The sequence below is a fragment of the Heterodontus francisci genome, chromosome 33 (genome assembly GCF_036365525.1).
Source record: "Heterodontus francisci isolate sHetFra1 chromosome 33, sHetFra1.hap1, whole genome shotgun sequence".
NCBI classification, from domain to species: Eukaryota; Metazoa; Chordata; class Chondrichthyes; order Heterodontiformes; family Heterodontidae; genus Heterodontus; species Heterodontus francisci.
Genome location: NC_090403.1, coordinates 52,441,252 through 52,465,715, shown reverse-complemented (window position 1 = coordinate 52,465,715; position 24,464 = coordinate 52,441,252). Strand labels below are relative to the sequence as shown.

The following is a 24,464-nucleotide window of genomic DNA, read 5'->3' as shown; positions in this document are numbered from 1 at the left end:
CTTTAGGACTCTGTCAAAAACAGTGCACCTTTCTATGGAGAGAAAGTTCTGGAATTTCTGAGACAGAGGCCGGGATTTCACGTTGGGTGGACGGGAGCCAGCCACCGACTGAAAAGTCGATGGCGAACCCACTTCCGCCTCGCCTGGGGATCCGACCCGTATTTTATGGGTCTCCAGGCTTTAATTGTTCTGAGGTGGGATTTCCACCCGCTTGAGGGAGGACGTCCCGCCTCATTGAGCTGCCAGCCAATCAGGGGATCGGCAGCTCTTAGTCCCAGGAGCGGTGGGCACTGCTGGGGCTGCAGCCTAGCCGACCGCAGAGACCACTTGGAGCCGGGAGTCCAGGTAAGTTTTGGTTGCCTCACCCGGGGTAATCGGTCGGGCCCCGGCAAGGCAAGGGCGATCATTTGAGGGAAGCGGGTTGGGTCTTGGGAGTGGTAGGGGCAGCGGGGGCGGCCCTCCCTTGGGCACCCTGTGCCTAATAAGCAGGACCCTCCCCACCGAGACGATCGGAAGCAGCCTGCTTTTCCCAGGCTGCTTTTCCCGGCTCCAGGACGCCCGCATGCCCACGTAAAATCTACGTGGAGGCGGACGAAGGCCATTAAGTGGCCACCTTAAGGGCCTTGATTGGCCTGGGGCAGGTGGGCCATTTTCCTCCTCCTCCCCCCCCCCCCGCCCTACGTAAACTGCGGGGGGGGGGGGGCAGAGGCGGGAGCATGTCGGGAAAGCGTCCCGCTCCATTTTATGCCACTCCTGCCACAATCCGGTTTGTTGGGGTGGCGTAACATTCCGGCCACAGTGTGCCACAGCTGTATTTTGGCTGTGTATAAAACTGGCTAAATCATCAGCAAGGCATACTGAAGAGAAAGGAGCTGTTTATTCACTCAGCAGAAATTCTACAAGGAGCTTCAGGCCAAGTTAATTCCCTAAGGAAAGAAGAAAAGCCTTTTTTCAAGAAACCATTTGTATTGCTGAAGGAACTGTTGATGCCTACTGCAGCCAAAGAGTTGAATGCCTATTAAGAATTGACTACTGCATCAAATCCATGTGAAGACTTCGAGTGGCGCTTTGATTATTTCCACATTAGAATACCTCATCCGCCAGGAACGTAATCCACAAAGACTTACTTATTTTTATTTATCCTTAAGAAACAGCCAATTTTAAAAACTCCACTTTTTAAAAAATGGTTAATGACTGTTATTTTTGAATGTATGTGTGTGAATGGGGGGTTTAGATTAAGATAAGAAGTTATAAGATCTTTAGACGTAGGTTTATCTTAGTAGTGTTAAAGATTTAGTTTTTAATAAATAGTTAATTTGTTATCGAAAGATACCTGGTTTGGTCTGTTTCATTCTGCGGTTACTAGAGTGTTTAATTTGGCTTTTTTCCGATTGGGTGTGAAAGCTTAATAATATGCTGCGACCTGTGGAGTGACGGGACTGAATTGACAGTGCATTGCTCCTGCCGCAGTTTTGTGTGCCAGCAATCGCAATTCTGTATTTGCAAGTGCAAGATTTAATACTTTGCAGGGTAGGAAAGTATCCTTTGTTGAGAGATTTATTTTTTAAAGAAATCACATAGTGTTACCGAATCACCAGTCATATCATTTTATTTACTGTGACTTTTACTTTTATGTCCTGGCTCAGTAAGTAATTACTTCTGGCTGAGATAACCAGCAGGAAGCCTGCTTCAAGGTCAGGACCAAATTGCGGCAAAATATTGTATAGAAATATAGAAAATAGGAGCAGGCTGATCATCCAACTCAGTAGCCTGTTCTGGCTTTTGCCCCATACCCTTTGATCCCTTTAGACCCAAGAGCTATATCTAACACCTTTTTGAAAACATTCAATGTTTTGGCTTCAACTGCTTTCTGTGGTAGTGAATTCCACAGGCTCACCACTCTCTGGGTGAAGAAATTTCTCCTCATCTCAGTCCTGAAAGGTTTACCCCGTATCCTTAGATTATGACCCCTGGTTCTGGACTCCCCCACCATCGGGAACATTCTTCCTGCATCTACCCTGTCAAGTCCTGTTAGAATTTTATAGGTTTCTATGAGATCCCCCCTCACTCTTCTGAACTCCAACGAATGTAATCCTAACTGACTCAATCTCTCCTCATATGTCAGTCCTGCCATCCCAGGAATCAGTCTTGTAAACCTTCGCTGCACTCCCTCTATAGCAAAAACATCCTTCCTCAGATAAGGAGACCAAAACTGCACAGAATATTCCAGGTGTGGCATCACCAAGGCCCTGTATAATTGCAGCAAGACATCCCTGCTTCTGTACTCAAATCCTCTCGCTATGAAGGCCAACATACCATTTGCCTTTTTACCGCCTGTTGCACCTGTATGCTTACCTTCGGCGACTGGTGTACGCGAACACCCAGGTCTTGCTGCATATCCCCCTCTCTCAGTTTATAGCCATTCAGATAATCTGCCTTCCTGTTTTTGCGACCAAAGTGGATAACCTCACATTTATCCACATTATACTGCATCTGCCATGCATTAGCCCACTCACTCAACTTGTCCAAAACACCCTGAAGCGCCTCTGCATCCTCCTCACAACTCAATCTTCCACCCAGTTTGTGTCATCTGCAAATTTGGAGATATTACATTTAGTTCCCTCATCTAAATCATTAATGTATATTGTGAATAGCTGGGTTCCTAGCACCGATCCCTGTGGTACCCCACTAGTCACTGCCTGCCATTTGGAAAAAGACGCATTTATCCCTACTCTTTGTTTCCTGTCCGCCAATCAATTTTCTGTTCATCGCAATACACTACCCCCCAATCCCATGCGCTTTAATTTTACATGCTAATCTCTTATGTGGGACTTCGTCGAAAGCCTTCTGAAAGTCCAAATAAACCACCTCCACTGGCTCCCCTTCATCAACTCTACAAGTTACATCCTCGAAGAATTCCAGTAGATTTGTCAAGCATGATTTCCCTTTTGTAAATCCATGCTGACTCTGTCCGATTCTACCACTGTTCTCCAAGTCCTCTGCTATAAAATCTTTGATAATGGACTCTAAACTTTTCCCCACTACCAATGTCAGGCTGACTGGTCTATAATTCCCTGCTTTCTCTCTACCTCCCTTTTTAAACAGTGGGGTTACATTAGCTACCCTCCAATCTGTAGGAACTGATCCAGAGTCTATAGAATCTTGGAAGATGACCACCAATGCATCCACTATTTCTAGGGCCACTTCCTTAAGTACTCTGGGATGCATATCATCAGGCCCTGGGGATTTATCGGCCTTCAATCCCATCAATTTCCCCAACACCATTTCTCTACTAATACTGATTTCTTCCAGTTCCTCTTCTCTCACTAAGCCCTGTGTTCCCCAACATTTCTGGTATGATATTTGTGTCCTCCTTTGTGAAGACAGAACCAAAGTATGCATTTAGTTGGTCAGCCATTTCTTTATTCCCCATAATAAATTCCCCTGTTTCTGACTGAAGGGACCTACGTTTGTCTTCACCAATCTTTTTCTCTTCACATACCTATAGAAACTTTAACAGTTAGTTTTTATGTTCCCCGCAAGCTTGCTCTCATACTCTATTTTCCCCTTCTTAATCAATCCCTTGGTCCTCCTTTGCTGAATTCTAAACTGCTCCCAATCTTCAGGTCTGTTGTTTTTCCTGGAAAATATATATGCCTCTTCCTTGGATCTAATGCTATCTCTAATTTCCCTTGTAAGCCATGGTTTGGCTACCTTTCCCATTTTACTTTTGCGCCAGACAGGAATAAACAATTGTTGCAGTTCATCCATGCGCTCTTTAATTGTTTGCCATTGCCTATCCACCGTCATCCCTCTAAGTAACGTTTCCCAATCCGTCATGGCCAACTCGCGCCTCATACCTTTGTCGTTTCCTTTACTAAGATTCAGGACCCTTGTCTCAGAATCAGCTATGTCACTCTCCATCTTGATGAAGAATTCTATCATATTATGGTCGCTCGTCCCCGAGGGGTCTTGCACCACTAGATTGTCAATTATTCCTCTCTCATTACACAATACCCAGTCTAGGATGGCCTGTTCTCTAGTTGGTTCCTCAACGTATTGGTCCAGAAAACCATCTCGTATACACTCCAAGAATTTCTCCTCTACGGTATTGTGACTAATTTGATTTACCCAATCTATATGCAGATTAAGGTCACCCATAATTACAGATGTTCCTTTATCGCATACATCTCTAATTTCCTGTTTAATCCCATTCCCAACATCACCACTACAGTTTGGGGGTCTATATACAACCCCCACTAACGCTTTTTGCTCCTTAATGTTTCTCGGCTCTACCCATACAGATTCCACATCGTCAGAGCTAATATCTTTTCTCACTACTGCGTTAATTTCCTCTTTAACCAGCAATGCAACTCCACCGCCTTTTTGCTTTTTGTCTGTCCTTCCTAAATACTGAATATCCCTGGATGTTCATTTCCCATCCCTGGTTACCTTGCAGCCATGTCTCCGTAATCTCGACTATATCATACCCGTTTACATCTATTTGCGCGATTAATTCATCCACTTAATTGCGAATGCTCCGCGCGTTAAGGCACAAAGCCTTAAGGCTTGTCTCTTTAGTATTACTTGTCCTTGTCCCAATATTTTTCACTGTGTCCCTGTTTGATTCTGGCCCTTGATTTCTCTGCCTATCACTTTTCTTATTCCCCTTTATGGAAAGAGTAGGTCTGTGACCCTCTGACTTATTTACTTTACCTCTGATCACACTTCCCTCTGTATTGTGTGACAGGACTGCTGCCTGGTCATCCTAGTACTTTAATTTTCTGTCTAACCATGTAAGTTTATATTGTTGTTGAGAGATCAGGAATACCTTCCTCGGTAGTTACTACTTTATAGTTCTTTTTCGCAATCAAGCAAATCATAAAGATATATTATGCATCCTTTGCTCAAGTTTGCAAAAAAAGTCAATCCGACCCCATAGAACTGGTTTCAGCTCATGTTGACATTTTAGCAGAGAATAGAAGAATAGGTATCACAGAGAATAAAGGATGGACTACTATCCAGGTGGAAGAATTAAACTGTACATTATAGCTAAATAATGGTCAATGATTTAACTGCCTAAATTGAAGAATTTACTAGTGGTTTGGTCAGGTCATCAAATTCAAACCCTGTATATTTCTCTTAAAATATGTATGATTTGGGGCCATGTGTCAAAACACAGAAAATGAATTATTGTGTTGCCACTTTAAATTAAACTTTGATTGCATAACTGAGATTGTACCTGTATCGTGTTACAGCCCCGCAAATATTAAATCCGAGTCTTCTCCAAAAGGATCGCGTCACTACGTCACTCGACGTCCACGATCTCCCAGGCAAGATAATGCAAACAGAGGTAATTCAGCTTAACATCCTGTGGTGTCACTGCCATGGCCTTGTAACCAATACAGTGCTACGAATCTCATTGCTTTCCACTTGCTTCAGTGATTCACCCTCACAATTCTCCCCTATCTCCAAACATTCTGACTTAAAGCAAAGTTTTAGTTTGCTTGCAATGCTGGTGCTATTTCTGTTGGAGAAGAAAAGCTAACTGGTTTAATTGAGACTAACCGCAAAATATTTGCGGTCTAATTAGTATCTTTATTACAACAGTACTTCTTTAAATACAGGATTTCTAGTTATTCTTACTGCAAAGACTTTAACAGAACCAAAACTTCTCACTGTGGAAAAAGTTACATAAAACTGTTGATGTATAAAAACGGACGTAGGAATATAATTACAAATTTTGTCAAGAGCCTGGCCTTGTGACTTGTTTATAGTCATAGAATATGAAAGTCTAATTAGGAACTGTTTTCTCCTGATTTGAACAAGCAGGTTTACATCTGTTGGACTCTATTATTTGTGGAATAAACACTCTATTTCCTTGAAATCTGCCTGTTATAATTTCCGCATCTATCATTGAAGAAAACATCTTCCTAACTACCAATCTTGTTCCATGACAAAGTTCTTGTTTAGGATTCAAGTTCCGTAGCAATATTATAATTGCTCCTTCCTTGAGCCTAAATTTGTGTGGTGGCATGTCGACTGGAGTTAAACTGCATAGAAATTCTGGAGGGTATAGACTCTTCATCTTCATCTATAGAATCAATGCTAATGTATTCTTTCAATACACCTAACAGTTTTTCTAAAAGTTTTTCATTCAAATCTAGTGAGTCTTCATTTTTAGCACAAAGAATAGCTTTCGAATAGTAAGTTGTATCAAATAATTGACCCTTCCATTTTGCCACACTTAACCAATTCCACCATCTCATCCATCCCTCTCATGCCAACCCCATCCTGCTCTTACCATTCCCATCTGTCCCATCCCATCCCTCACAGAAACAATCTCTCCAGCCAGGGTGATTTTGTTGTTGGGCCCCCCTCGCCGTCCGCTGTTTTTGTTCTCCACCAACCCTCCTCCATCCTGCCGCCGCCACCATCCGTTAGCAGCCACACGTGCACCATGCATTCCAGTCCTCTGCAGGCCCACCTGCACCAGGCACCATCCACCAAATAAACGAAACAATAAACACGCCCCTTAAACTGACAAATTAAAACTGCCAGCCAGACAGAATCTGAGTAGTATTATTGTAGATTTTGTCCAGTTGTGGTAATAGTCATGAGTAATTGTCAATTTAAAAGAGCGTGAGAAGAAACATTGCAGAAAATTTCTTTAGAGAATTGCCGGAGCATGGAGTGCTTTGCCACATGGTGAGCTCCTGACAGGAACAATGCATCTTATTTTAACTAGGGGATTTTTGTTGTTGAGAAATTTCGGTGAATGATCGTGGTTCATGGTGGAAGACACCACAAAGATCAAGAGAGAAAACTAAGTAAATAGTAGTTAAATACCAAATGTAAGTTTTGAAGGTCTGTAGATTACAGCAGGATGGAGTGACTGAAGGAGGTGAGGAGTTTCACAATTTTGAGGTCTTGGGAAAGAATGTGTGAGTAAGAGAAATATGTTTATTGAAGCCTGAAGAGTTTCGTTATCATGTATTGTTCAGTAGGGATGTGTCACTGTTAAGTTTCGCAGTAAAACTGACAGTGGGGTGAAACTCAGAGTAGACCTGTGTCTCACAGTAACAGTGTGAGTTTTGCTTGACTGTTTCTGCAGGAGTTAACTAGTGCACCAGAGGGCACTCTTGTTTCAAACAGTACAGTGTCTTCAATGTTTCGCAAAAACAGATCTCCACAGAGAGGGAGGTAAAATGGAAGAATGCCATTTCAGCTGGGGATGCAGTTGCACAAAGGCTTGGCAGTAGGTCACCTGCCTGCCCCCAGCTGAAAAATGGTAGATGACCTAGGAAAGAGGGAATAAGTGAAAAGTGGCTGTTAAAATTGTTTTTAAAAATATATAAATCCTTCATCCTGCAATGATTTTAAATGAAATCTGGGCAAGGAAATGTGTAACTGAGTCTGTGGAATACTTTTTTTATATGTCCTTTAGTTCGAGAAATTCTTTTTAAAAACTGAGAATGGATGACCTTGTTAGTAGTAGAGATGAGTAGTAGCCAGTTTTAGACTGGACAGTCCAGTTCTTTTAGTAGGTTGTCCAGAAATCTGTAAAATGTTAACTGGATTCCAAAAGCTTGTTGGTAATTCCCTTCCCTTCACTTCTCAGCTTCAGTGTGTTATGATGCAGAACCGTTAGTAAATATATTTTAGGTGAATTTTCATAATTCGATAGAAAACAGCTGAACTAGATGCATGGAGACCACCACCTGCTCCATCCTTCCAGAGTTGTTGCCTTGTCAGTTTTTGCACTTTCCAGCCAAGTGTGCTGCTGGAAAAGCTCCCTGAACTAACCATTTATATTCACATTAGAGGCGCAGTCCTCATTGTAGAACTTGATGCAGACCAAAGGCCATTGCTACTGCTTGTCTTGCAATACTAAGGCTCTTATCTTTACTATAAAATAGAAAAGAACTTAAAAAACATGTTTGCAATTTTGTTGAAAATAGCAATTAGAATAAATCTTCCCATTTTGGATATTGCTATTACATTGTAAGCAGAAGAAATCTCTCCTTCTCCACCCTCCTTTCCAATGTGCAGAATCGTCATGTATATCATTATATAGCAGGCTGTGTGACAGTGCAGACTGCATTCGTTCTTAAAATGACATTCGTTATTTAATATGAGAATTTAACTACAAAATGAAAGTCATTTAGGTAATTGCAAATTGAGTTATCCTTGACGTGTGCAACCCCATGATGAGCTAAGTCAATCTAATATATTCAAGGGATTACAAAGAAAGAAGTAATTTTACAAGGCATAACTAGCTAGTTAAAGAGTTGCGATACTGCACTTAGTCTAACTCCATTAGTAACTAATCTCTTCACGTCACTAGATCCGAGTGGCTAAAGTTTAAATGACTTAATGGGTTATACAGCTTGCATAATGCTATTTAACGGATAGAAGAGTTTAAACCTATTTATCCTTGATAACAAAATTGTTCGAGACTTAAAATGTTTTGAAAAGCACTTCAACTGTGTGATCAGGAAAGAGAGGACTTGGTTCTCTTGTGCAATTACTGACTGAACCTTCCCCATAAAATAACAAAATGTATCTGGCGTAGGTTTTTTCTTGTTAAAGTGGTGAATCACCTTTTGGTTGCCTTTTCCAGATGAAAGTAGCCCTCCTAAGGACAAAAGTTCTTGGTTGAATATAATGAAGAAAACTAAGAAACCAGTTTCTGGAGCAGCTTTTGGTGTTCGATTAGAGGAATGTCAACCTGGTGTAAATAACAAGGTAGTGGTTGTGGGTGCTTACCTTTACTAGGCTGTAACCATTCATGCCTTGACATGTGCAGCTGCTTATTATTTAAATTGGAGCTTTACTTTTGTTCTGGAATTCTTTCCCTAAAGCTCTCTGCATTTCTACCTCTCTGTCCTTTAAGGCACTCTTTGAAACCTACCTCTTTGACCAAGCTTTTGGTCACTTGACCTGATACCTCTTTATGTGGCTTGGTGCCAAATTTTGTTTGATACCGATCCCGTAAAGTGCCTTGAGAAGTGAGGATGGTGGCATAGTGGTAATGTTACTGGACTAGTAATCCAGAGGCCCTGTCTAATGAGACGAGTTAAAATCCCACCACAGCAACTGGGAGAATTTAAGTTCAATTAATTAATAATTCTGGAATAAAATGCTAGTCTAATTAATAATCATCATAAAAACCCATGTGGCTCACTACCGTCCTTTGGGGAAATCTGCCATCCTTACCTGGTCTGACCTACATGTGACTCCAGATCCACAGCAGTGTGGTTGACTGCCCTCTGAAATGGCGTAGCAAGCGACCCGCTACAGAAAAAAGCAGTGGTTCAAGAAGGTGGCTCACCACCACCACCTTGAGGGCAATTAGGAATGCACAATAAATTCTGGTCTTGCTTGCAATGCACACATCTCAAAATGGATAAAAAGTTGTTTTGTTTCACTTTTTTTGAAGAAAAAGTAGTTACATCTGTTTTATGTTTCTATTTTAGACATAGTTAAATATTGCATTATGGCGGTCTCGATTTGCTGTTCAAGTATTTATGTGTGTATGTATTTGTTCTTTCAGTTTATTCCATTGATAGTGGAGATCTGTTGTAAATTGGTGGAGGAGAAGGGTTTGGAGTACACAGGGATCTATAGGGTACCAGGGAACAATGCCATGGTCTCCACCCTACAAGAACAACTCAATAAGGGAATGACTGATCTAAATACCTCAGAAGAAGTAAGCTTCCAATTCTTCTACAAACCTGTTACTACCTCTTCCTCTATTTCTTATTTGGATGAGTCATTTGGAGCCTTGTTTGGCAGGAAATTAGCTGAGAACTGTCAGCCTTTTGCTCAGTTTTCTGACTGACACTGTGCGAACAGCTCACCATTGAGCATCCGTCTCTAAGCACTGTGGTGAACATGAGGCCAAAGCTACACTTATTTTAGCAGTTTCTGTTTAAAATGCTGTAAAAAAACATCAAATTTGATCCAGTGCTTCAAAGAGGCATCCGTGATTCTTTGTCTTGACTCTCTGCTATGGTATCCATTGTTCGCAAAAGAATGGTTAACAGTAGGGATCTGCATTTGAGTGGTGTCCTCTCTAATGGCATATAATGGTTGCTTACATGAGTAATTTTGTCTGCAGAAATGGCAGGACCTGAATGTGATTAGCAGTTTGCTTAAACTGTTCTTCCGAAAGCTGCCTGAACCTCTGTTCACAGATGGTGAGTAAAACATCTTAATAATTCATTGGTTTCAATTTGAAAGCAGTCAATCACTTGTACAATTTTAGGACATTTAGAAGTCATTATACCAGAGCTACAGCAATAAATGTCCATTTATGGAAGTTGTGATCTATAATTTTGAAGTATTTTAAAACGATCGTTAAATTTCATAGAAAAAAATGAGCAAAAGCTTTTCAGTTATTTGGTGCCTTTTCACAGCTAACGGATGTGTTAAAATGTTTCTCATACAAAGAATAACTTTAAAGTGCAGTGACTGGCAAGATCCTATAATCAGCAATGTGCTGAATTACTAGTTAATTTGATTTTGGTGATAGTTGTTAAAGAAATACCCTTGCCCCCTCTTTCCTTGCAAACTACAGCCCCCCCACCAATCTCCTTTTGCTCTCCAAGTTTCTTGAATGTTTTGTCATCTCAAAAATTCATACCCATCTTTCCTGCAACTCCATGTTTGAACCTTCCAATCAGGACACATCACAGCACCAAAACCTCCCTAATCAGAGTCAGAAATGATGTCCTCTGTGACTGTGACCACAGTGCAATATCCGTCCTTAACCTTCTCGACCTGTCTACAGCCTTTGAGACTGTTGACCAACCCATTCTCCTCAAAAGCCTCTACTTCAATGCCCAGCTGAGTAACACTACGCTTGACTGGTTTCCTAGATTACAACTGTGACTACACTTTTTTTAAAAAGTACTTAATTGGCTGTAAAGCACTTTAGGATGTCCTGAGGTTGTGAAAGGTGCTATATAAATGCCTTTTTCCTTTTTCTTGGGTATCCAGATAATTTCCTGCAATGCCTTCTCTTTCCTTTTCTCTGGAGTCCCTGTAGAATGTATCCTTGTCCCCCTCCTCTCTCTCATCTACAAACTGGCCCTTGTCGACATCATCCAAAGTCACATCAGGTTCCACATATGCTGTTGACAACCTGTACCTCACCACCACCTCATTTGACCTCTCCACTGCCTCTGTGTTATCAGACAGCTTACTCGACATCCAAATCTCCAATTAAGCAATAGGAAGACCAAAGCCATTGTCTTCAGCCCCCACCACAAGCATTGTTCCTCACCCACCAATTCCATTCACCCCCAACCTAACCACCATCTCAGGCCGAACCAAACTGTTCGCAACCTCAGCATCCTATTTGACTCTGAGCTGAGCTTCAGACTCTGTGGGCTGAATTCTATAGAGGCCTCAATGTTGGGATCCATGGCGGGGGGGTGGGGGTTGGTGGCAGTCATGATGATGGCCCCGAATGAGGCCCATCACGCACCTCGACGCCAGCAGGACCCGGCCCGATATTGTCGGCGAGGCCTCGTGGCACCACCCCCGCCATTCGGCTACAGGACCACCATTTAAATATTTAATTAAATTAAATTACCTGAATTAATGAGTCTTCCATCGCTCCTAATGTCCTGCCGCGATCTTCACCCTGGTAGCTGGCACTGTCGCGCCATCGGATCCCCATCCAGGGAAACAAGGCGCAACACTGATGGGGAGGGGAGAGGAGGTAGGTTTCTCAGTGCCAAGTGGGGGATGGGGTCAAATTAGCATCGTGGGTGTAGGGGATGGTGGAAAGGGTTATAGTTTAAAGTTTGTGCAGTTGTGGGGGTTGGGAGGTGCGGAGGTCAGATGGCAAAGGTAAGTGTTTTGGGCAGGGGGGAAGGGCAAATAATTTAATTGTTATTGGGGGTGTGGGAGAGGGGCAAAAGAGATGTATTTATTTAATTTCAATAAATTATAGTTAGCATGGCTTTGTTAGGGGGCGATCTTGTCTGACTAACTTGATTGAATTTTTTGAGGCAGTGACTAGATGTGTAGATAAGGGTAAAGCAGTTGATGTAGTCTACATGGACTTCAGTAAGGTAGTAAGGCTTTTGATAAGGTCCCACATAGGAGATTGGTTAAGAAGGTAAGAGCCCATGGGATCCAGGGCAATTTGACAAATTGGATCCAAAATTGGCTTAGTGGTAGGAGGCAGAGGGTGATGGTCGAGGGTTGTTTCTGCGAGTGGAAGACTGTGACCAGTGATGTACTGCTTGCTGTTTGTAGTGTACATTAATGATTTAGACGTGAATATAGGAGGTATGATCAGTGAGTTCGCAGATGACACGAAAATTGGTGATGTCTTAAATAGTGAGGAAGAAAGCCTTAGATTACAGGACGATATAGTTGGGCTGGTAAGATGGGCGGAGCAGTGGCAAATGGAATTTAATCCTGAGAAGTGTGAGATGATGCATTTTGGGAGGACTAACAAGGCAAGGGAATATACAATGAATGGTAGGACGCTAGGAAGTACAGAAGGTCAGAGGGACCTTGGTGTACTTGTCCATAGATCGCTGAAGGCAGCAGCACAGGTAGATAAGGTGGTTAGGAAGGCATGTGGGATACTTGCCTTTATTAGCCGAGGCATAGAATATAAGAGCAGGGAGGTTATGATGGAGCTGTTTAAAACGCTATAGGCCACAGCTGGAGTACTGTGTACAGTTCTGGGCACCACACTATAGGAAGGATGTGATTGCACTGGAGAGGGTGCAGAGGAGATTCACCAGGGTGTTGCCTGGGCTGGAGCGTTTCAACTATGAAGAGAGACTGACAAGGCTAGGGTTGTTTTCCTTAGAGCAGAGAAGGCTGAGGGGGACATGATTGAGGTATACAAAATTATGAGGGGAATTGATAGATTAGATAGGAAGAAACCTTTTCCCTTAGCAGAGGGGTCAATAACCAGGGGGCATAGATTTAAGGTAAGGGGCAGGAGGTTTAGAGGGGATTTGAGGAAAATAATTTTCACCCAGAGGGTGGTTGGAATCTGGAACGCACTGCCTGAAGGGGTGGTAGAGACAGGAACCATCACAACATTTAAGAAGTATTTAGATGAGCACTTGAAATGCCAGAGCATACAAGGCTATGGACCAAGTGCTGGAAAATGGCATTAGAATAGGTAGGTGCTAGATGGCCGGCACAGACCTGATGGGCCGAAGGGCCTGTTTCTGTGCTCTATGACTCTATATGACTCTATAAATCTTTCTTTAAGTATTTAAATTTGCTGATAGGGCTAACAGCCCTTTAAAAATGGCGTCAGCACCTGCACACAGACAGGCAGCTGACACGATTGCCCAGCCCCTCCACATGATTGGGGGCAGGGGGGGGAGGGGTGCGGCCCACCCCGGTTATTTAAATAAGCTGCCCCGCTTGGAATCACGGTGGCTTTTTGGCGTGTGACCTGTGCCGGCGAGTCGCCATTTTTTTGCCCACCACCAATTTCGGCGGCAGGCTTATAGAATTCAGCCCCATATCCTCTTCCCCCAAGACTGGTTTATTTCCACCTTTGTAACATCATACGTTTGCACACCAACTCAGCCACTGAAATCCTCATCTGTGCTTTTGTATCTCCAAATCAACTATTACAATGCTCTCTTGGCTGACCCACCCATCTTCCACCCTTCATAAACCTGAGCTCATCCAAAACTCTGCTTCTGACCCAGATGCAAGGGCATTACCAGCAGAACCAAGCTGACAGATAGCTGTAGCTAAGTGTACATTGATGTTTCCTCTACTTTACAGATAAATACAATGATTTCATTGAAACCAACAGACTGGAGGATGCAGCAGAAAGACTTCAAAGATTTAAGAAACTGGTAAATTCTACTAGATTTCAGATCTGACCTGTTACCCCTTGTATATATTCTAACTCTGGATAACTATACCTGCATTTGCAGCTGATAGCAAATTCACATTATCAATGTTTATTGGAAATAAATAAAAACGTTAAAGCTGGCATGATCCCATCTTGCTCACAGATCGTGTAAAGTTTTCCTTTAGATCTCCCCTTAGCTTTCTTTGCTCTAAAGAGAACAATCCCAACTTCTCTAGTCCCTCCACGTAACTGAATTGCCTCATTTCTGGTACCATTCTGTTAAATCTTGTGACATCCTTGCTAAAGTGTGTTGTCCAGAATTGGACAATACTCCAACTGAAGTTTAACCAGTGATTTATATCACTTCCTTGCTTTTGAACTCTGTGCTTCTATTTATAAAGCCAAGGATCCTGCATGCTCTTTTAACAGCTTCATCAATTTGTCCTGCCACCTTCAAACATTTGTGTATGTGAACCCCCAGGTCTCTGTTCCTGCATCCCTTTAAAATGGTACCATTTAGTTTATACTGCCTCTCTTCATTTTTCCTTCCAATATGCATCACTTCAAATCTTCTCTTTAAATTCCATCCACTGTGTGTCTCTCCATTTAACCAATTGGTGTCCTCCTGATGTCTATTACTATCCTCCTCACTGTTTACTACATTTCCAAGCTTTGTGTCATTTGCAAATTTGAAATTATGCCCTCTATACCTAAGTCCAGCTCATTAATATATATCCAAAAGAGCAGTAGTCCCATAATTTCCTCCAGACTGAAAAATAGCCATTCACTACAACTCTCTACTTTCTCTCAGCTTTTGCCTTTACAAAGAGATCAGAGATTGGGTTGAAGTACTTATATTTAATTTTTAGACACAGTTTCTGTTACATTAGAGTTTATGGTAACTGAGCATGAATGTGTTGTTGTATGGTAATGAGGCTTATATTATTTCAGCTTCGGAACTTACCAGAAAATTATTTTGAAACCCTGAAGTTCCTCACAGGACATCTGAAGACTGTAGCGGATCACTCTGAAAAGAACAAGGTACTCTGTACCCTTGCAATTTATAATATTGACAGTTTGCCAATTACACGGGTACTAAAACTAATATTGTTGTTTCCACAGTATTTCCTACATATGTGGTAAATTATTAAATCCAACATCAGCTTGCAATGCCAAGCAATGGTGGGAAAAAAAGTTAGGAGAAGTGACTGAATCTATAGTTAAATGAGTAGCTTGGAGGATGGTTTTGAAAGAGCAAAAAGAGGAAGTTTGCAAGGTTTTAGGGTGAATGTTCCAGAATGCGACCAAGATGGTTAAATATTCTGGCTCTGAAGCAGAGTTAGTGAGGGGCAAGGTTTTGGAGCAAATTATAAATAAGACAGGGATTTTGCATTGTGCGTTGGGGTTGGGCGGGGTAATCAATTCATTGTTCAGCACTTGCTGCAATTCCAGAGTTTAGCCTCACTGGAAGGGAGCACAAATCAGAGATAGAGCAGGAGCAACATAGCCTCAATTGTCCAACTCTTGTTTCGAAAGGCTGCATTTGGGAGCAGAGCCCCATGAGTGAAAACAAAAGATTTCCAGGGCTGTATAGAAAGAGCAAGGGAATCAGAATATTTCAAAGGGCTGGCACAGGTGAGGTGGACCGACTAGCCGCTTCTTGTGCTGTATGATTCTATGTCCTCCCACAGTATGCATATAAAATCTCGTCTCCTGTGCTGTTGTTGTTCCACTTCCCGGTGCTCAGCATCAGATGTGTGCCTTAGGTCGGAGAAAGCTTTAATAAACATGGTTTTAGGTGTTACATTTCATGTACAACATTCACCTGCCCATACTTAATCTTCAATAAACTCAGTAATTATCTATTAATAAGAGTCCAACAGAAAATTGACCATTTTGTAGCTTTATATTTTATTCTGCCCATGATTCCTCTGAACAGAAATTTGTACTCCAGCCTAATACTGTGTTTGATTTCTTCACTCTCAGATGGAACCACGGAATTTGGCATTGGTGTTTGGGCCAACCCTCGTCAGGACATCAGAAGACAAAATGATTGACATGGTGACGCACATGCAAGATCGGTACAAAATCATTGAAACCTTAATACAGCATGTAAGTTTAACCTTTCTCCTTATGATTGAATTATATGGATGATATATTAAGGAAAATCAACAAGGGATGGTGAGGAGGATAGGAATCTATGGCACAATAATCATACGTGGATTCTGGATGGAGTAACCTTGTTGATCCAAATGGCCTTTTCTCACTCCAAACCTCCTTAATGATGCAAAGGGCTATAGTAGTGTTATTTTCAAGGGATCCTGATATTAGTAGCCTGAGCTGCTATATCATTGTGCCATAGAGTAGGATCATAGGCTGGTGAATGCACTAGAAAGACCGTGTTGCTTATGCACACTCAGCAACTATTTATAGAGCGGTATTAACAGAGGAAGAAGATCACATATGACACAGAGGGTTTAAAACATAGATTATAGCATATAGTTAGGTCATTTTTAATATATGTTCATCAAGATTTTCTGATATCATGAATCTAGCAAAGGTAAAACTTCAGGTCCTATTGTAAAGATTTTTCAAATTTTTGTCTCTTTATTTCCATGTTGATTGGTCTGGTTATAACTAATCTTACATCATTGTTTGTCTTAAACTTTAAACCAGTTCAGTTTCCTGATTAATCTGCATTACCTGAATTCGCCCAAGGCCAGACTCCCATTGTTAACTTTTCTGGCATTGAAAAATGAACTGCTTTGAACTCCAGTGACTTCAGAAAGTTTAACTAAATATAGGAGTTGATTGCATATAGTGTACAGTAATGGGAAAGAAATTAACCAGAAGCACAGGCCACCGACTCAAGTTTAGCAGAATTCCGTGACCAAGAAACCTTAATGGGAACAAATATATACTGTACATTTAAAGGATAAAATTTGGTATTCTGAGTGCTATAGCTATCTATTAGAATGTTTGGAATGTGATGTCTCTTTGAAACAGTGACACTTCAGCTAAGGTTTGGCACAATAGCAATTAATAAACTCACAAGTTATTAATTTTAACTAATTGAGGTGTTACTCAATGTGTTAACATTACTAATAAAGAGCTTACGCTTCTGTGCTTGGCACTAACCCTCCAGTGCTTCAACCAATGATGTGATCTGCTATCATCCAGGATTGTGGTACTATCCTAGATGGGTCACCTGTTTTTGAGCTTGATCTGTTAACTTCCCTGCCCTCCCACCAGAGGTGAATTCCAAAATTTGTATTAAACCCCAATAATACCCTTAAAGAAAATCTTGCGATAACAAGATTGCTCCTCCTCCCTCTCCATAACAGGTAGAATGATATACAGCTAATAACATGGCCCTTTCCTTTGGAATAATTCATTCCAATTCATTAATACAGGTCAATTAAGGTCTACATTTTGATTATGAATTTATTTTTGTAATTTTGACCTGAAAATTTCACTGCTCGTTATATGGTCTATTTTTGTGTATTCTTGATCTTGGACTCCAAAAATCAGTGCTTAAAACAAAGAAAAAAGAAAACAGTAATTCAGATGTGATATTGTGCCAAGAATGTTTTCACAATCTAGAGTATTTTTTTCTTGCGATAATCAGTTTGTTTGCATTTTTTCCAGTATGATTGGTTTTTTAATGAAGACCCGGACATGGACGAAAAAGTAAGTACTCTTGAACCTAACTCATAGGCATTAGACAAGATTTTCTTTCAGAAAAATTTGTTATTTGGGATGAAGTAGAAGAGAATGCTTAAGGAATTATAAGGAAACCTCTAACTGAACGTAATTTAGGCAATAATGACCTCGCACTCAATATTGTTATGACTGTGGCAGGAGCAATGCACTGTCAATTCAGTCCCATCACTCCACAATTCGCAGCATACTGTTAAGCTTTCACACCCAAGTGGAAAACAGCCAAATTAAACACTCAAGTAACACCAGAATAAAACAGACCAAATTAGGTATCTTTAGAAAAAAACAAATTAACTATTTATTTAAAAAACTAACTCTTAAACACTATTAAAATAAACCTATGTCTAAAGACCTTATAACTCATTTTAACCTAACTCCCGCATTCACACACACACAGTTAACTGATTTTAAATAAGTCTTTGTACGTTACGGTCCTGATGGATGAGGTCTTCTAATGTGAAGAACATTAAAGGTCACCCGAAGTCTCCACATGGATTTAATGGAAATGGTCCTTCAGTAGATAGGCATTCAACTCTTCGGCTGCAGCAAGCATTAAACAGTTCTTTGGACGCTGAGCACAGCAATACAAATGGTTTCTTGAAAAAGAAGGCTTTTCTTTACTTAGGGAATTAACTTGGCTTGTAGCTCCTTGTAGAATTTTTGCTGAGAGAATAAACAGCTCCTTTTTCCCTTCAGTGCGCCTCGCTGGAAAGGCTCTCAGAACTAACTGGTTTCAACCAATTTCTGCCAGTTCCCCACACAGCCAAGTGGAAACATTACCATGTGACACCTCTCTCCTGCTGTTGCCCAGGGTAACAAAAATGCAGCTGTGGCACACTGTGTCTCCAGAACCTTCTCTCCCTCAAAGGTGCATTGTTTTTAACAGAGCCTTAAAGGCACACACACTGTTTTTAATTCGAGGAGAAAAATAATTACAAGTCCGTGAAAATATATGGAACATTCCAAAAAGAAGTGAAGAGAATCCTAATTCATCAGAGGGAAATTGGTAACAATAAAGGCAGAAGTGAGTTTAAAATGGTTTGAGCAGCTTCTGTACATGGGCCTAACTTATCAGTGAAATTAACCAAGAAATCCCAAACTGAATGAAGAAAACTAAAAATAATCTCTTCCAAACTTGCAGATGTCACATGAGAAACATCTTGATGACTAAGAACTGTAGAGGTTTACTGTACTGAAGGACACCATTCAGACCATTGGCTGTGCTGCATTTTCCAATCCCAAACTAAGCCACTGCTTTGCTGTCTCCCCATAGCCTTGTATCTATTCTGCTTGAAGTTGTTGTCCAGTTTACCTTAACAGGTGTAATAGGGTCTTTGTTAATTACTCTCTCTGGCAAAGAAATCCATGCTGCACCAACCAGCTGTATAAAGAAATTTCTCCTAACATCTGTCATCACTCTCTGATAATTTTAAATCAATAACCAGAGGAAATAGTCTTTCCCTAGTCATCCTATTCACTTCATGAGGACTTTAAATCCTCAATTAAATTTCCAGTGGCTGTGACGATCTAAACTAATAAACAATATTTATCTAACATTGCTTGATGCTGAAATCTCATTTGTGCAGGGAGTTTCATCAACAGTTGTCCAATAGTAAAGATCTTTTAGAGGCTGAAAATTTGTCCTTCATGTTAGATTAGAGTAATACTCTCTCCTCCTGAGCACCAAATAACATCTAACTTTACTATTCTGACTTTTTTTAATTCTTTCATGGGATGTGGGCACCACTGGCAAAGCCAGCATTTGTTGCCCATTCCTAATTGCCCTTGACAACTGAGTGGCTTGCTAGGCCATTTCAGAGGGCACTTAAGAGTCAACCACATTGCTGTGGGTCTGGAGTCGCATGTAGGCCAGACCAGGTAAGGACAGCAGATTTCCTTCCCTAAAGGATATTAATCAACCAGATGGGTTTTATGGCATTTGATGGTTTCATGGCACCATTACTGAGACTAGCTGTCAATTCCAGATTTCTATTAATTAATTGAATTTAATGGTGGGATTTGAACCCGTGCCCCCAGGGCATTAGCCTGGCCCTTTGGATTACTAGTTCAGTAACATTACCACTCCACCACCATCTCCCTTCTGACTGACTGAAGATAGATAAATGCAAGCATCCTTTTTTGAAGAGGTGTAAATATTTGCAACCAAGAAACAATGTTTTAAATGTGATTGAGACAAATTAAACTTTTCTAAAAAATTATTTTAATGTTCTAGGCTCCAGTTGACCATGTAGGTAGTGCAGAGTTACAACCAGTACCAAACATAGACCATTTGCTGTCAAACATTGGGAGAACAGGAGGAGCACCAGGGGATATCTCAGGTAACTGAAAAGTTTCAATACTGTATAGCCCTGACTCTTCTAATCTGATGCATTTTGTCAAACTGTAGAGTAGAAGGTACCAGATCTGAGACATGTGTATGTCAAGACATTTCCTTTTAAAGTTTGCTTTATTTTGATGATCATATAAGCAGAGTAGCTGAACAAGTTTTGAAGTGAACACCTTAAAGTAATTAGTAGATTGATCACTTGAGCGAACTATCAGCTTGAGTGCTTGCTGTTTGTGCTGAAGAATATGCATCACTCACAAGTTTCAATGGGAAATTCCATTGATTTTCGATAGCACAACCCAAACAATGTAGGGAGATGTTTCCATTCATGACTGTATTAAAGTATTAAGTATAAAAATTATGTATTTAAACTAACTGGGTATATTAACAAGATATCCAAAGTGATTCAAATAAGACAGGAGCACACTCTTTTGCTTAACTATTTATTTTGACATGATTTGGCATGACATGACATCATAACACATCCTGCAAAATTCTGCATACACTGAGCTGGATTTTGTCGAGATGGTGGGGACCTGATGAGGCCAGAAAGCCAAGGGTAACCCTGCACCAGCCGTTTGGAGGACCCCGGGCTACATTTTAGGCCCATTTGGCAGCTAATTAGCTGCCATCAGGGCTCCCAGCCCTTTAAAAGACAGGAGCCTGCCTTCGAGAGCTGCCGGCCCTCTGACTGGCCGGCAGCTCCTCAGTGTCAGCAGTGCCACCGGGAGTGGTGGCCACAGCGGGACTGTACCCAGCCAAGAGGACGCATTGATGGATGCCGCCGTGAAAACACGGTGACTGGGGTCGGGGATCGCCGAGGCCCGCAGGCAGGCCCCAGAGAGGGTTGAAGTGTTGCCGCTGGGCAGCCCCTCTGTGGCCCACAGAGTACCCGATTAGGAAGCATCCACCACCACCAGCCGAGCCCTCTGCTGGTAAGATACCAGAGGTGGTGGGGAGAGGTCCTTAATTGGTTACTTAAGTGGCACAATTAGCTTTTGGGCCATCCTGCACCATCCCAGCCACTGGCAGAATGCCATGGCGGCAGTAAGGTAACTCCCCACCTTTCCACACTACTTTACAGGCCTCCCAGCCTGTCCCTAGAGAGCTGGTAAAATCCAGTCCACTGTGTGTAGTGTGACTTGCACTGGGCTGTACAGGTATTTTGTATAAAAAGACAGACAGTGAAAATGTCAATTTTTAAGCAAATCTGACATTACTTGTCCTGTTTATTAAATAGTTAATGCTTTTAACAAATTGATTCAATTAAACTGTAAGACTTTAATATACTGCATTTATTGGAATGTTCATATGCTGCCTTCAAATATCTCCTGAAGTCTTAGGGAATGGGTTAAGCAACTAACATTCAAGTTCACTCAACAGTGTATGCCTGATGACTTTAGTCAGTTCCCAACCAATTGGGAGAGCTGCCGCAAAGATAAATCAGGCAACAGCCTGACATAGTCATACTCATTGAATCATACCTTATAGCCAATGTCCCAGACTCCTCAATCACCATCTTTGGGTATGTTCTGTCCCACTGGCAGGACAGACACACCAGAAGTGGCAGCACAGTGTTATACAGTCAGGAGTGAGTGATGCTGGGAGTCCTGAGCATTAGCTCCAGACCCCATGAGGTCTCATGGCATCAGGACAAACATGGGCAAAGAAACGGCCTGCTTATTACCACCTACCACCCTTCCTCAGCTGATGAATCAATGTTCCCCCATGTTGAGGGTAGCAAGGGCACAGAATGTACTCTGGGTGGGGGACTTCAATATCCATCACCAAGAGTGGTTTGGTAGCACCACTACTGACCGAGCTGGCTGAGTCCTGAAGGACATATTTATCTGACTCAAACTGCAACAGGTGGTGAGAGAGTCAACAAGAGGGAAAAGCCTACTTGACCTCGTCCTCACCAATCTGCCTGTTGCAGATGCATCTGTCCATGACAGTATTGGTAGGAGTGACCATCTCGCAGTTCGTGTGGAGATGAAGTCCCCTCTTCACACTGAGGACACACTCCATCGTGTTGTGCAGCACTACCACCATACTAAATGGGTTGATTCTGAACAGATTTCGCAGCTCAAAGCTGGGCATCCATGAGGCTCTGTGGCCATCAGCAGCAGCAGAATTCAACCACAAGCTGTAGTCTCATGGCCCAGCATATCCCTCACTCTACCATTACCATCAAGTTAGTGGCCAACCCTGGCCCAATGAAGGGTGTAGGAGAGTATGCCAAGAGCAGCACCAGGCATATCTAAAAATGCAGATGAAGCTACATCACAGGACAATGTACATGCCAAACAGTGGAAGTGATCCCACAATCAACAAATCGAGTCAAAGCTCTGTAGTCCTGCCACATCCAGTCGTGAATGGTGGTGGGCAGTTAAACAGCTATCCAGAGGAGGAGGCACCACATACATCCCCAACTTCAATGATGGCTGAGCCCAGCACATCCGTGCTGAAGCATTTGCAACTACCTTTAGCCAGAGATGCCAAGTGGACGATCCATCTTGGCCTCCTCCTGAGGTCCCAAACAGAGATGACAGTCTTTAGACAATTCAATTCATTCCATGTGATATCAAAAATGGCTGGAGGCGCTGGATGAGCAAAGGTTATGGGCCCTGACAACATCTCGGCTATGGTATTGAAGACTTGTGCTCCAGAACAAGCCGGCCTCTAGTCAAGCTGCTACAACACTGGCATCTACCTGACAGTGTGGAAAGTTACCCAGGTATGTCCTGTCCACAAAAAGCAGGACAGATATATTCCAGCCAATTACCTCTAAATTTAATCATCTCCAGAGTGATGGAAGGAGTCATAGACAATAATATCACCTAGCACTTACTCAGCAATAACCTGCTCTCTGGTGCTCAGTTTGGGTTCTGCCAAGGCCACTTGGCTCCAGACCTCATTGCAGCCTTAGTCCAAGCATGGACAAAAGAGCTGAATTGCAGAGGTGAAGTGAGAGTGACTGCCCTTGACATCAAGGCAGCATTTGACCATGTGTGGCGTCAAGGAGTCCTCACAAAATTGAAGTCGTTGGGAATTGTAGGGGAGAAAACTCCACTGGTTGGAGTCAAACCTAGCACAAAGGAAGATGGTTGTGGTTGTAGAAGGCCAATCATCTCAGCCCCAGGACATCGCTGAAGAAGTTCCTCAGGGCAGTGTCCGAGACCCAACCAACTTCAGCTGCTTCATCAATGACTTTCCCTCCGACATAAGGTAAGAAGTGGGGATGTTCACTGACTATTACACAATGTTCAGTGCCATTCGCAACTTTGCAGATATTGAAGCAGTCCATGCCCTCATGCAGGAAGACCTGGACAACATTCAGGCTTGGGGTGATAAATAGCCACACAAATGCAAGGCATTGACCATCTCCAACAAGAGAGAATCTAACCATCTCCCCTTGACATTCAATGGCATTACCATCGCTGAATCTCCTACTATCAGCACCCTGGGGGCCATCATTGATCAGAAACCTAACTGGACCAGCCATATAGGTCAGGATTTTACAGGCCCCCCCCGCCACCCCACCCTGCCGAGGTGGGATCGGAGGCCGAAGGGGCACAAAGAATCATCCCGCCCAGAGGCAAGTTGAGGCCCTTAAGTATTGAGGGCCTCATCCCGCCACTGGGATCTTACCTGTAGTGGGGAGGGAGGGGGGCCTCCGCCGCGGAGAGGACATCTTGTAAAACGATGCACCCACCCAGTGGGTTTGGGTGGGGGGTCCCTCCTTCGTAGGCAATTTGTGGCCCACTGAGGACCCCCACCGGGAACCAATTCACCCCCCAGGATCCCCCCCTCCCCTGGACTGCAACACCACCCCCCTTGCCAGGGCCTACCGGTTTGGCCCCGGCGACCTCGCCTCATCTATCTATTCTCCGGGGTTCCAGCGCTGGGCCTGGGTCCGAGGCATCTGCAGTACCAGCAGTGGCCACCGCTCCTAGTAGCGCTGCCGATACCGCTGAGCTGCTGGCCCTGTTATTGGCCGGTAGCTCTTGGAGCCGGGATCTCTGTCCATTTAAAGTCTTTAAGGGATTGGAGATCCTGCCTCCTAAAACTTTGACCAAAAAAAGACCAGAGGATCGCTCCCGGCTGGGGTGGTGGGAGAGCGGAAGGCAGAGGTGGGGTTCCCCCCACCTTTTCGGCCCAGTGCCATAAGCCCTGCTTCCAGCACAAAATCCAGCCCATCGATACTGTGGCTGCAAGAGCAGGTGAGAGCTTGAGAATTCTGCGACAAGTAACTCACACGTGACTGCCCATCTACAAGGCACAATTCTCCACTTGTCTGGATGAGTGCCGCTCCAACAATACTCAAGACTCCACCATCTCAACACCATCCAAGAGAAAGCAGCCCACTTGATTGGCATCCCACCTTAAACATTCACTCGCACCACCACCGGTGTACGGTGGCAGCAGAACGTACCATCTAAAAGATGCACTGCAGCATCTCGCCAAGACTCCTTTGACTGCATCTTCCAAACCCACAACATCTACCCCTAAGAAGAACAAGGTCAGCAGATGCATGGG

At 42.8% G+C, this 24,464-nt stretch overlaps 1 protein-coding gene across 7 annotated transcripts in view; it reads left to right on the top strand.

The window, feature by feature from the left end:
* LOC137348208 (rho GTPase-activating protein 23-like) overlaps positions 1–24,464 on the top strand; it is a 515,957-nt gene that overhangs the window by 465,688 nt on the left and 25,805 nt on the right. For all 7 annotated transcript variants that reach the window (XM_068013572.1, XM_068013573.1, XM_068013571.1 and 4 more), the window contains 9 exons: positions 5,259–5,353; positions 8,624–8,748; positions 9,557–9,712; positions 10,124–10,202; positions 13,786–13,859; positions 14,810–14,899; positions 15,845–15,970; positions 17,507–17,548; positions 19,812–19,917. In XM_068013572.1, coding sequence (XP_067869673.1) covers positions 5,259–5,353; positions 8,624–8,748; positions 9,557–9,712; positions 10,124–10,202; positions 13,786–13,859; positions 14,810–14,899; positions 15,845–15,970; positions 17,507–17,548; positions 19,812–19,917 — 893 coding nt within the window. The remainder of the gene's footprint in view (positions 1–5,258; positions 5,354–8,623; positions 8,749–9,556; positions 9,713–10,123; positions 10,203–13,785; positions 13,860–14,809; positions 14,900–15,844; positions 15,971–17,506; positions 17,549–19,811; positions 19,918–24,464) is intronic.